Source organism: Siphateles boraxobius, unplaced genomic scaffold (assembly GCF_051911475.1).
Source record: "Siphateles boraxobius isolate OS27281-9 unplaced genomic scaffold, OSU_SipBor_1 8, whole genome shotgun sequence".
In the NCBI taxonomy this organism is placed as follows: domain Eukaryota; kingdom Metazoa; phylum Chordata; class Actinopteri; order Cypriniformes; family Leuciscidae; genus Siphateles; species Siphateles boraxobius.
In genome coordinates, this window is record NW_027509208.1 from 19,143,578 (window position 1) to 19,156,335 (window position 12,758).

The 12,758-nt window shown below is 38.4% G+C and overlaps 1 protein-coding gene across 3 annotated transcripts in view; it reads left to right on the top strand.

The window, feature by feature from the left end:
• c20h2orf81 (chromosome 20 C2orf81 homolog) overlaps positions 1-7,093 on the top strand; it is a 21,993-nt gene extending 14,900 nt beyond the window's left edge. For 2 of the 3 annotated variants that reach the window (XM_077220508.1, XM_077220507.1), the window contains 2 exons: positions 1,675-1,877; positions 2,503-7,093. In XM_077220508.1, the coding sequence (XP_077076623.1) occupies positions 1,675-1,866 (192 nt within the window). In that variant the 3' untranslated portion in view covers positions 1,867-1,877; positions 2,503-7,093. The remainder of the gene's footprint in view (positions 1-1,674; positions 1,878-2,502) is intronic. The other variant, XR_013199974.1, reaches the window with a different exon arrangement.
• The last annotated feature ends 5,665 nt before the right edge of the window (positions 7,094-12,758 follow it).

The following is a 12,758-nucleotide window of genomic DNA, read 5'->3' on the forward strand; positions in this document are numbered from 1 at the left end:
AGCATTTAGAGGGGTGACGAGGATCACCTCTCCAGGAAGCGGCCGCCGTTGGGCATAACTGCATCTGCATAACATAGCCTCGTAACCCTTCACCGCTCCCCCATCAAGGGTAGTGAGGGGGGAGGAGCCACTCAGTCGGTTTCTGGCAGAGAAAGGTGCCATCCATGCCCTCGTAAGCTCCTCATGCACTTCAGGAAAGAAAGGAACCGGGGCGGCGGACTTAGAACCAGTACGGGCCGCCCCGATATACCAATCATCCAACCGAGACGGCTCGGGACACGGTGGAGGGTTCCACACGAGCCCTACCGCCTCGGCGGCCTTTTTCAGCATAGCTGACATTTCTGGATCTGGCTCGGGTAACACTGGTCTCCCGGAGGGAGGCAGTGCAGCCGAGTCGTCATCTCCAGAGTTCAGCTCCCACTCCGATGCTGCGATACACATGGTATCCCCTGGAGGGGCCCCATATGACACGGCTGGCCTGTCCATTACAGAGGGACCAGCGGGATCAATGGGGAGCTCCACCGGTTGCGGTGCGAAGGAGGAGTGAGGGACCCACGGGGCCTGGCCGGGCGGATTACCCCTCACTGTGATCCTCAGATCACCCAGCTTGGACGGCACCCCAGTCTTTCTCTGGGAAGGTAACCCAGAGGAAGAACAAGGGCGGGGCCCAGAGGTGGGGACTGCACCAACGCTTTTGACGAAGGCGAGTCTAGATCTCAACACCGAGATGGCCATGTTCCTGCAGTGAGAACATGACTCATCCACGAAAGCTGCCTCGGCATGCTGTAAGCCCAAACATGCGACACAACTTTCGTGACCGTCAGAGGGGGATAGCGCCAGACCGCACCCAGAAACGCACGGATGGAATGGCATCTTGAAAAAGATGCACTCACACCCGTGTTGCTCTTTTAGGAAATGGGACCGTCACCAGTGCCGGAGCACACAGGGAATGACCGCGGCAAACACTGAATAGTCTTTCAACCAACAGTGAAGCACTCACTTCTCGCCCTCTAACCAACCGTCAACACACAAACAAACAATAGAAATTTGATGCTGTTAAAACAGCAGTTGGGAGCTGAGAAGCTCGCGATCACCGCTGCACCACGCTGTAGAACACCAACACTGGAGAGGTCTTCCCGCAAGAACACCGACACACTCGCTCGTTGAATACAACAGCACTCTTCAGAGACATCAAAGACGAATGGCTCCGAAGCGAAAGGCAACTAGTGCGTGCATCCACTTCCGTATTTATACCCGCGCCGCGGGGGCGGAGTGTGTGATGCAAATCACGCACGCCAAATTCCATTGGCTCGTTCAATAGTAATCGAAGATGATAGGCTCTCTAGCGCGATCCCCATTCAGTCGACCGTCGACTACGTCTGACGTTATCGACTGAAAGGGAACATATTTCTTCCAATAAACATAATTCCATAAAATAGCTTTGAAAGCTGTGAGTTTTGAAACTGACATGTGATCTAGGACCTTTATACAGTGCATGCCATTTTAAAGATTGAAAGTCTATCCCTCACATCCTCGTTTTCATCTGCGTAAAGTTCAATATGTCAGCTAACATGATTAAAGTCTGTGTGCTTACTGTATATGAGTAGCTTACTTGCAATGAAAAAGTTGTGTGATGCATGGATTTAACTTATACACAAACTTCCTACCCTCCAGTTGATACCCTTCTCGGTTTGGTGGGCACAAAATAACCTGGTTGAGACGATAGAATGTCTTCTCCTGATGAGAGATGAGGGGGATGATCCAGAACATGAACCCTTTTGGCAAGAGGACCCAGAACCTCAGCCTTGTGCTATTGATGCTTGGGCTGAGGGATGTGTGCCTGTGTTGCATTCTGCTCAGCAATAGCACAGTGTTAGGTAAGCAGTACTGCAGGTAAGAAAAGTTTGGGCTTTTGGGGGTTGGGGTATTGAAAATAATCTATTAGGTATATATGCCACCCAAAACAGCCTGAATTGAAAGGACTAATTGAACAGACAGATGTCTGTTGCATTGGACACAAGATCCTACTTACAAATTCCCCTTTGTAAACCTAGACATTAAGGCTATGTATAATAATATGCAATAATTCATTTAATATTTTATATATACATACACACTACCATGCAACAGTTTGGAATCATTAAGATTTTTTTAATGTTTTGACAGAAGTCTCTTTTGCTCTCCAACGCTGCAGTTATTTGATCTAAAATACAGTAAAAACAGTAATATGGTGAAATATTTTTACAATTTAAAATAACATTTTTTTATATATATTTATATTTTAATATGTTCATGTGACATTGAAGACTGAAGTAATGATGCTGACATTTCTTTTACTGTATTTTTGATCAAATAAATCTAGCCTTTGTGACCATACATAAAATAAAATAAAAATCTTCATGATTCCAAACTTTTGATTTGTATGGGAGTGAGAGCGTAATTAAAAAGCTAACTTAAAAAGGTTCTAGTATTAGATATTGACTGTACATAATGTCTCAACAGAACTACACCACCTTCAACCTGCTATGGCTCAAGACCAACTGAGTGATGATACCAAATTATTCACAAGAAGGTCTGACTTCATCAAAACCACACACATAAGCAAAGAAACTCAGAAGAAGCAAATCTCTCCTCCTCTAAGGGTACAATTGCCTCCATTGCCTGCAATATTTAGTCCCGATTTACTTAAGAGCTGGACAAAAACAAAAACATTTGGATCTCTCAGCATCAAAAAACTGACTCATCGAACACAGTTTGGGCCTGAGGTGAGGGTGAACAATTTATTCTTTGGGGTGAACTATCCCTTGAACATAGTATCATATGATTAACACAGTGTGTGTGTATATATATATATACACACACACACACACACACACACAAAAATAAACACAAAGATTTGTTACCAAACAACCAAGAGACTTTGATAATATTTTTTAATAGTAGTGTATTCACAGTTACAAAATTAAGGATGAAAACTATACAGTAATATTAATAATCATTTAAGAAATTTGTTTTCTCATTGGATTTAACATTCTGACTTGTTAAATTAAATCAGTGCTATTAAGGTTTCTTTTTTCAGCGTAAACATTGTTGCCACATATATTTATTATTTCATTAGATGTTATCAAGAATAATGTTACACTTACCCCCAGTCTCCCCCCTTCACGTTGTTTTTTATACAATAATATAACAATAATATAAAAGATAATTTTTAGTTTTGGACACATTAGCAGTAACAAGGTCGTAAAGAAATCTTAACCACACCAAGCTCACCTTTTACTCAGCTTTATCCACATTTATTCACCATTTTAACCACAAGATGTCGCTGCAAAACCATAAACAGTCCACACATGGCAATACGACGACATGCGTTTTTAAATGGACAGCTTGGAAACTTCTAAATTTAAAACTGTACATTTGTTTAGCCGTGAAAAACAACCTCATGATCTTTTTATATATCTTTTATGACTGAATGACACAGACTGACTGGTTCTAGATGGAGCCAGTTTGTTATAACATTGTTCAAAACAAGCAAATCAATAGGCTATGCCGTAAGCTCATGAATATTCATGCAAGTGAAGGCCTGTGGGGACTGAGCATTCTTGGAAATGGAAACATTGGGTTGGGAAAACATAACCCGCTTTTTCTTCACAGCGATTAAAGACATTCATGTGAATTGTGAACTAAATAAAGTGGTGTGTAGGAAAAGACAACCATAGCCTTACTGAAGCTCCTCTTTATGCAGCTGATAGACGCATAAAATGATAAAAATATTCATCTTGATTCTATATTATCACTCAGGCCTAAAATTAAATGCTAGAAAAGTTTCAGCCAAAATAAACAAACCAAAATCTGTGAGAGTCGCAGACTCACAGATGCTGGTTCCACTGCAAGGGGAAGGATGATACGATACTAGATGAATTCAGGGTAAAATCATAAAAGATATAGACTGTGATCTCAGCATTGAGACTCTGGTCCACAGGCTGATGTCTTCCTTGTCCTTCGGCTGCCAAAAATAAGAATGAGGTACAAATGTAAAATGCTTTATTCCTGCTGTGAGAGTAAAATTAGAGCCCAGAGGGCTTATTACGGTGAGTTTGCAAAAAGACGTCAATGAGACCTCCCGCTGTTTTATTCTGTTCCCGAAGAATAAAAGAGAAGTTCCAAACAGTCTAAAGAACAAGCGTGGAATACTGATGACTATTTAAAGGCCTTTCTGTGTTCAGCCATACCTGCACTGTTCCAATCATTACACTCTCTCATGACCTATTTTATAGCTGGTTTCAACTCTCGTTTCAACTCTCAGTCCTCAGCGGCACCGAAATCGGTCGGAAACGTTTTTTTTTCTACTGCACTGCAGGGAATTTTTATGAAAAAAAAAAAAAAACTTTTCCTTGTTTTACCCCATCACACTCTCAGACATCCGAGTTTACTAACGGTTTTTAATCCGTTTCATTTTTTAGTCTCTCAGCTGGAGCTTCAAAGGGCATCAAAAACGTTTTTAGATCACAGCTCAGCTTTGGATGTGTAAATGCCAAACGATAACAATCTCATTTTGATTTGATATTGTGATATTGGCTACACGTCACTTATGGTCACATTATGATACTATCGCTTTTTGGTCACATTTATGTTACAGAGGAGACTTTCGGGAGGTGATTTCCAAGTGATGGTCCATCTCTGCTCAACTTTATCATCAACTCTTGTTGAGGCGAATGACAGGTGCAGGTGGATACGAAGAGTCCTGCTGGTAGTGCGTGTTGAGGCGAACGCAATGCTTATTGTGTCTTGTCACTGATACCATAAATACAGTATCATGTCTCTCAGCTGACTCTGTCGAGATTCATGTGCGGCTGTACCACCCTGTCTAGACAACCTGACCTTCACTTCTCCCGCTCTGACAAGCACTGTAGGCCCATTTTTTGCCCATTTTATTAGCATATATATATAAAAAATTTATGAAAAGATTAAAATTTTTTTTTGAGCCATTAAAAAATTACTTTCTGTCTAATGTAACTTTTTAGAAAGCCCAACATCCAACAAGAAAAATAGTCTTTGCTCCAGTAAAATTTTCAAGGTATCTCACTGTCTGAAAGAAAGTGAAAAAAAGTGAAATATTAGAAAAGTGTTAAAAGCATCTGACACACAAACGAATAAGCCTTCTAATAAAAATACTTTACACTTCAGCTGCTAACTATATTTCATATTTGTTGGTTGAAAACAACATAATCTCATTGCAATTCGTTACTTTTTTTATGTTTTGGTGAATTGGTGGCTACCCGGCTAACTTGGGACAATCTCAGAACTTCAGCTAACACTCTTGCAAGATTCTCTCAAAGTCATGAACCAACGCTCTTCCAGTAACGTTCGTTCAACGATCTTCATTAATGTTTTTTGTATCATCATTATTTATACATCTTTCATATCTTGGATTTTTTTTCCCTGAAATGCTTTAGTTGGATGTTCATATAACATTTTTTTTTTAATTCCTGCTACTTGTTTCAGAGAACATTCAAAAGTAACTTTCCCAAAATGTCTGAAGAATGATAAAATGAAAAGTTTCCTTAACGTTCGCACAACCGAGAAAAAAAGTGGACATATAAAAAACTGGACATTTTGAACGTTCAGAGAAAATTCAGAAATAACGTCATGACTTAATAATGAATTAGCAAAATATTTTTATTCGGTTATTCATACAGCCTCTGAAGGTCAAACTTGGACACATCATCAATGTTGTTTCCCGGCGTCATTGGGTGTTTCGTGTCTTTCAACAGACACCCTCTTCCAGGCGACCCGACCGAGGTTGATCCAGCCTCTGCCTTTGTCCAAGTGGCATTGTATGCCCCCCCTTCGACCATCGCTTGATGCCCGCTCTGCAGCCTCCATGCTGTTGCTGATGGCTCTTCTCTGGCTTGCACCAGTTACTCCCAGCATTCCATAAGCCTTGCTGAGGGAATGACCAGCAAATCTTCGGCAACCCTCCTCCACTGGCATGTGCACCTGTTTTTCCACCCATTCCAACAGCAGGCCTCCAGCAGTCCCTCATACTTCTCCCTCTTTCTCTCCTGAGCCTCTTCCAAGGCACAGTTAGCTCTTAAGGTGTTTTGTAGACTCCGAGACGAGGATGATGTCCGGGTCTAAGCGTGATCTGGAATTTCCAGCTGCCTGTGGTGAACTGTCATCACCCAGTATCATGCAGTGTAGAGCAAGCCAACAGGGTTGTTTTTCCTCTTGGGCTGCTCTCCCTTCTTGACAAATGTGATCATCCTGGCTGTAGTGTTGGCGCTTCTGCTCTCACTGATCCTCTTGCTGATTGCCTCAGCTATGGTCTTGAGGTTCTGTCTCTAGTGATAACGGACATCGCCCAGGGCCCGGGTGCAGCTGCTCAATATGTTTTCAAAGAGCCTTTCTTGGACACACACAGGGGGCATGCTGGAGTTTCTACACAGAACATATGTTATCTTGGAATTTTGTATGAATTTGTGCAATCTCGTTCGTATGTTTTCGTACAATCAGGGTTATTCCAGAAAGCAAGGTTAACTTAACCGTCACATATACCCTGAACTCTCGGTTGATTTACCCAGACCTTGCTTACTCGAGGTATGCAGGTTCCAAAACCACAGTCTGGAGTTAGTTCAGTCAACCCCGGAGTTTGAAACTCAGAGTTAACAGTGACTACACAAAGGAATTCTCAACTGAGCACCTAATCCAGGGTGTTTAATGGCAATTTACATTCTTAGTGCATATCGCCTCCTACATTTGTCTTATATCTTATATCTTAATCTTTAATCATTATTACTTTATATCATGTTCAGAGAATAAGTTGCAATATCTGTGGCTACCTGAAACTTAGTTGATGTTATCAGCTTACTCCGAGTCACATAACCTGCTTTCTGGAATACCCCTGGCTTACGTCCCATTGATAGGTGGGGGTGGACCTTCATGCTTACTTTAAAAAAAAAAAAAAAAAAATTCTTACTTTTTTATATGATTTACATTATATAAATTCATACATAAAATAGTATGTTACTCTTAGAGAATGTATTTGTTGAAAATCAAAATATATTGAGTTATTGAAGCTTTCCCCCTTTTATCTTGACTTTTGTCTTTTTTGTACAATCTTTGGATATTTGCTCTTATCTGTGCAGTGAATATAGCAATTATTTTTGTTATTGCTGCAGTTTTATATTTGAATAATATTTGAATAATGTAAAGAACATTTTTCCACTATAAAGAACCTTTATTGTTTAGAGTTTTCTTTCATCATTCACCTCAGACTGTAGCAAAACATTTCCTTTATGTGAAGGTTGTCAAAGTGTGTGTGTGTGTGTGTGTGTGTGTGTGTGTGTGTGTGTGTGTGTGTGTGTGTGTGTGTGTGTGTGTGTGTGTGTGTGTGTGTGTGTGTGTGTGTGTGTGTGTGTGTGTGTGCATGTGCGTGCGTGCCCGACTGACTTTTTTTTTTTTTTTACAAACATTCCCTAACTTCAGTCTATTGCTTGGGCCAAAGCCATTGTGTCAGTAAAATACTTTTTTGTTTATTGTTTTTCAATTTATAAAATAAAATAAAACAAAAAATTAGAATTTAAACTTGAACAAAAATTGTTAATGTTAACTTTAATAAATGTGAAATGTTAACTGAAATACAATAAGTCGAAGTACTAAAATTACTCAAACTAAAAATGCAATAGATATACATGAAATCTAAATAGAATTATTAAAAAACAAAAACTAATAAAAATGATAAAAGTACATAACAAAATTACTAAATCTAAAATCAAAACAGAAAATATAAAAATAAAAGCAAATTTACTAATTAAATGTATTAATTAAATATTAATAAAAACTATAAATAATATTAAAATAACATTGAGCCAAAATGGTTGGGATGCTCAAAGAAACAGAACAGCGATCAAATAGAAACACACCCAACCAACGGTTAACTTAAAATATTGTTGTCTTTGGAGCTGAGATAAGAAAAAAGAAAGTATTTAATAATCACCTTTATATTCTCTTGTCAAAGAATAGTTATTATATTAATTTATAATTGCCTTTTAATGTTCCTTTAGCCATCCAATTTAGTTAACTGTCTCAAGAAATACAGTTATGGCACAATATAACCAATTCTTTGCACTGAAATGTCATTATAGTCCTTTTAAGAATAGCCCTTTCATGTTTGTTTGTGTTGTGATGCTGGCTAATGTAAGACATGTTAAGGTGTAAAACTACATTATATTTACAGAAAACACATTAACATTCTTGTCAGCAGCAACATTAATCTGCTGGTACAAGACAGCAGTACAGAGGAATTGTTTCAAAACGCCACACTATCAAGCTACTCATGCTATCGCAGCTGTGTATGTGCACATGCATAGAACCGTCTTGTTATTTCAGCATTAGTGCATTAGTGAAAAGGTTCTAATTGTATCCATCATCCTTGAGCTCTTGACTAAATGGAAGTGATAAATCCCCAATAAAATGTAATTTCTCTCATTTACTCACTCTCATGCTGTCCCATTCTTTCTTTCTTTCTTTCTTTCTTTCTTTCTTTCTTTCTTTCTTTCTTTCTTTCTTTCTTTCTTTCTTTCTTTCTTTCTTTCTTGATGCTTGAAGCTTGTTTTCCGCCACTGAATAAAAAGTAAAAAAGGGATCTCACAATTCGGACTTTTTTTTTCTTGCAATTACGAGTTTACATCCAACAGTTCTGTATTTTTCTCACAATTGAGTTTATTTCACGCAATTGCAAGTTTATATCACGCAATTCTGACTTTTTCCCCCCGCAATTCTGACTTTTTTCTTGCAATTGCGAGTTTATATCGCATAATTCTTACTTTATGATTTACAATTGCGACTTTAGATAAAAGTCAGAATTGTGAGATACAAGTCACAATTACCTTTTCTTTATTTTTTGTTCTCTGGCGAAACAAGCTTCCATAACAACCAAATCAAGTGTTCTTAACAGTAATCCGTACATGTTAGCATGTTGCCGGGTATTGATAGCATGTTTTAACATGTTGCTTGGTGTAGTTAGCATGTTACTTGACATTTCTAGCATGTTGTATAGCATCTTGTTAGGGTTGCAATCATGTTTTAGCATGTAGTTAGACTTATAAGAAGGAAAGTTTAGGGTCACCAAGACATTTAAAGCTGCGCAATAGTTCCACTTTTTCTTTGAGTCAGATTGATGAGATGATACTGCGGTCTTAAGTTCTAGATGTCAGAGAGAAGTGCATTAAACTGCAGTTTCGCTCAAAAACTCAATACTAGCTTGACAGTATATTCTGCTTGACAAGGATTCAAGGTAGCACAGGGATGTGTAAATGCCCTAAAGTGACTGGGAGACAGACTAGACTTACTGGATTTCACAGCTCCCTCAAGGTCTTCTCCAGTTGTTATCTTTCCATTCCCTTTGTTCTTGCTCTGGTCAGAAATCAAGAGAGCAGATGGTGCCCTCCAAAGTCCCTCTTAATCATGAGCAGGTGGAGAATGTTTCATGTGTCCGGAGCTGCACTATAGCTTTGGGCTGCTGGGATACATTTTATTGCAGTTTTCAACAGCATCTGCACATCCTTACGGTGAAGCTGTTTTATGGAACACTGCTTCTTTCATCTCCCAATAACCCATATTTATTGGATCATAAAATGTTACAGGACGGTAATTTGTGGTTGTAAAGACAGATATACAAAGTGTGCACTAGACACACTTTGGTGGACCAAAAATATACATCAGCAATATATTAAAATAATGGGCTGAACAGAACGTCTCAGCTAATCTTGAAGAATCAGTCAGATACGCAGCCTTTAATGCTGAAGGATTAGAATTGTCTCTTTTATTATACTGCGACACTGGAAAATAAATCTGCCGTGATGTTTGTTTTGAATGTTACATATGCACGATTAAACGGATAAACCATCCATTTAAACTTGGCAAGAGTGAGCAATGGGAAAAATGCTTGTATTATTTTATTTGTAGGACTGTTTGTTGTGTAACCAATCACATAAAATATATATATTTTTTGGTACAATATCATCATAATATCATTTGTGATACTGGTTAATAATTATAAATTGTATGTAATAACATAGCATTCTTGGTCAGGGCATGTCTTGGCATATTCAGGAAGAGTACAGAATATGCAAATCAACACTTAAATATTCATAAGAAAAATGCCCTTTCAACCCTTTTGAAGGATGTGCAATTTCAAAGTACATCAAAGTAAGACAAAATGGCAGCCAGTATAAAAACAAACATCCTTCACAATCAACACACAGTCTGCATGGGGACGGCTACACAATTTTGTATCGTAGCTCATCAAAAGTTAACATTGGCATCCAAGGCACTAGTATCACTGAGAAATTTAGAGGTGATTTTCCTCACATTGTAATGCTGGTAGCATGAAGGGTTTCTTTCATGATAATGAAAGTAATTTTTGACTCTTCAGGTTTAATGCCCATAATCATGAAAATATATAGGGCTAATGCGTCCCTTTTATAATGCCACTGGCAAGCAGCTCTGAATGACTTTATTGCCATGTAAAAGAGACTTGCAAAATAAATGTTAAGTTTTTTTTTTCACTTAAGGAAAGAGGTTTAATGAATCAACCCATTAAATAAATAAAGTCTGAATCCCTTTAAAGACTTGTATTACTATATAATGTGATAAGGTGGTTGATATGCTTGATAATATGGTTGATGTGCTGAACAGCCATTTTGGATTCTGAAGTCGAGGTTGTTGCATTTTCGCCCCTTCAATCCTACCTGAGGCGACTTTCCATTTAAACGTTCCTAATGGTGCGCAGGAATTTCCCACATCCGAGGACAAATGGAATGAACCATTGTATCTTGTTGTTTGAATTACTTCTTCACTAGGCATATCAACGCTGTTATTGATATTGCACTTTTTAAATTATTGACACATCTCTAAATAAATTTGCCATCTAAAAAGAACAAATTTTATCCATCATTTATTAATAATTAAAAGTGCTGCTTAGTATTTAACCTGTAGCGGTATCCTCTGAAAAAAATCAACAAAATTTTCTTCCATTTTTTGGGGATTTGGATTAATAAAATGTGTACATTTCTAAAGGTGCATTTGCATTATTAAAATATTGAGAAATCCCCCCCCCCCCCCCCCAAAAAGGGGTCCTTTGTCAATAGTGTAGAGATGCATGAAGCAAAGCTCACACAGAAGTCACTTGCAAATCAAGCTATATTCCGTTGGTCACTGCAGTGAATTTGCATGAGCAACTTTAACACAAGCAAAACCAGCGTGGTGAACTTTTTCGTCCTCATGCAAAACTCCTGATCGTACGGATTCCTGTTAATGGTGTGTTTCCACTGCCATAGAGCGATTAGAGTAGAGTGGGCATTTTTAATTCATTCCTATTGAGTTTCACACTCGCACAGTGAATTGTGGGAACATGAGGTTGGAGAAAGCCTTGAGGCTGAGGCTGCATTGAAGTCCACTTTTTTATGCTCTTACCTAGCTAATTTCCCTCTGTCTTGTTCACTCGGATGTACATCATTGCTTGCGTTGCATGAGTGCCCACTACAGTGGGAACATTTGCAATGGGTTTAAATGTAATGCCATAAACCCTTGACCCTTTTGTGTGAGCACTGCATTTTGCTGTTCTGACGTCACAATCATGTTGGATTGTGCTCTATGGATCTGCCTGAAGTGTACATATGAGTAGACTCGCTCCAAATAAACTTCCCTTGTCCACTTGAACACACTTCAACACATGTCTAAATGAGTTAAACACAGAGGATCCAAAAGATAAGAAATGCTCAACTTATTGCAAATGTCAAGCATAAGTTATATAATTTACACATAAGACTCTTTGTAGTTGTATTATGTAGACTAAATATATATTTAAAATAAAAAATGCAGTTTGGATGATTTTATCATGAAAAGACTGATTGTTTACAAAAGTTATTACACTTTTTCTTTACTTTGGGCACTAGGAAACAAAGTTTGTGTCATTCACTGCAATCATGTTAATTTATATGATGATATTGGATGCGTTTTGAAAAAAACACCTCAACTGAGCACTGAGAGAAGAGCACTATAAAATGACTGCAGAATTTCAGTAAATGTGGCCGCAACACCTTAATGTTTTAGATGCTGTAAATACATTGAAAATGTACACAACATACAAAACCTACCTAGCACAGATACTGAGATCACTCTGGACTAAACGATGAAACCTAGAGAATGCCCCAATCTAAATGCAAGGTTTTTTATTCTCTTTGTCTGCTAACACTGTTTCATCTCTGACTTCCTTCTCTGACATTGAAGTAAAAGGCAGCTGGACATGATTTTAACCCTCAGGCAGGACTTTTTGCTGTTTGAGAGATTAAAAACAGCTTAATAGAATTGAGTTTTGTTTGAAATACCACTGAAGATAGTTCATTTCATTTTTTTTTATCTTTGAACAGAGCAAAGATAATTGCCATCTCTTCTCTTTTAAAGATTGGAGAAAAAGAGCCAGCTTTAAAGATTTTTGAGCATCCTCCAGAAAGAAGTAGGACACTGTCTGGGAGGAAACTGAAGAATAAGGGAGAGAAAAAGAAAGGAATCTTGGTTATTAAGATCACAGATAAAATCATCCTTTCGGAAAAAATGCAGAATGACGCATACTAGGTTCTTAATCAACCATCTGCGAACCAGCAGATTATAATGGTGCTGTGATTGTATTAAAGTCTCCAAGGCTGATAGTTCAGTAGAATCACAGAGAAAGAACATATGTGCCTAAAGCAAAG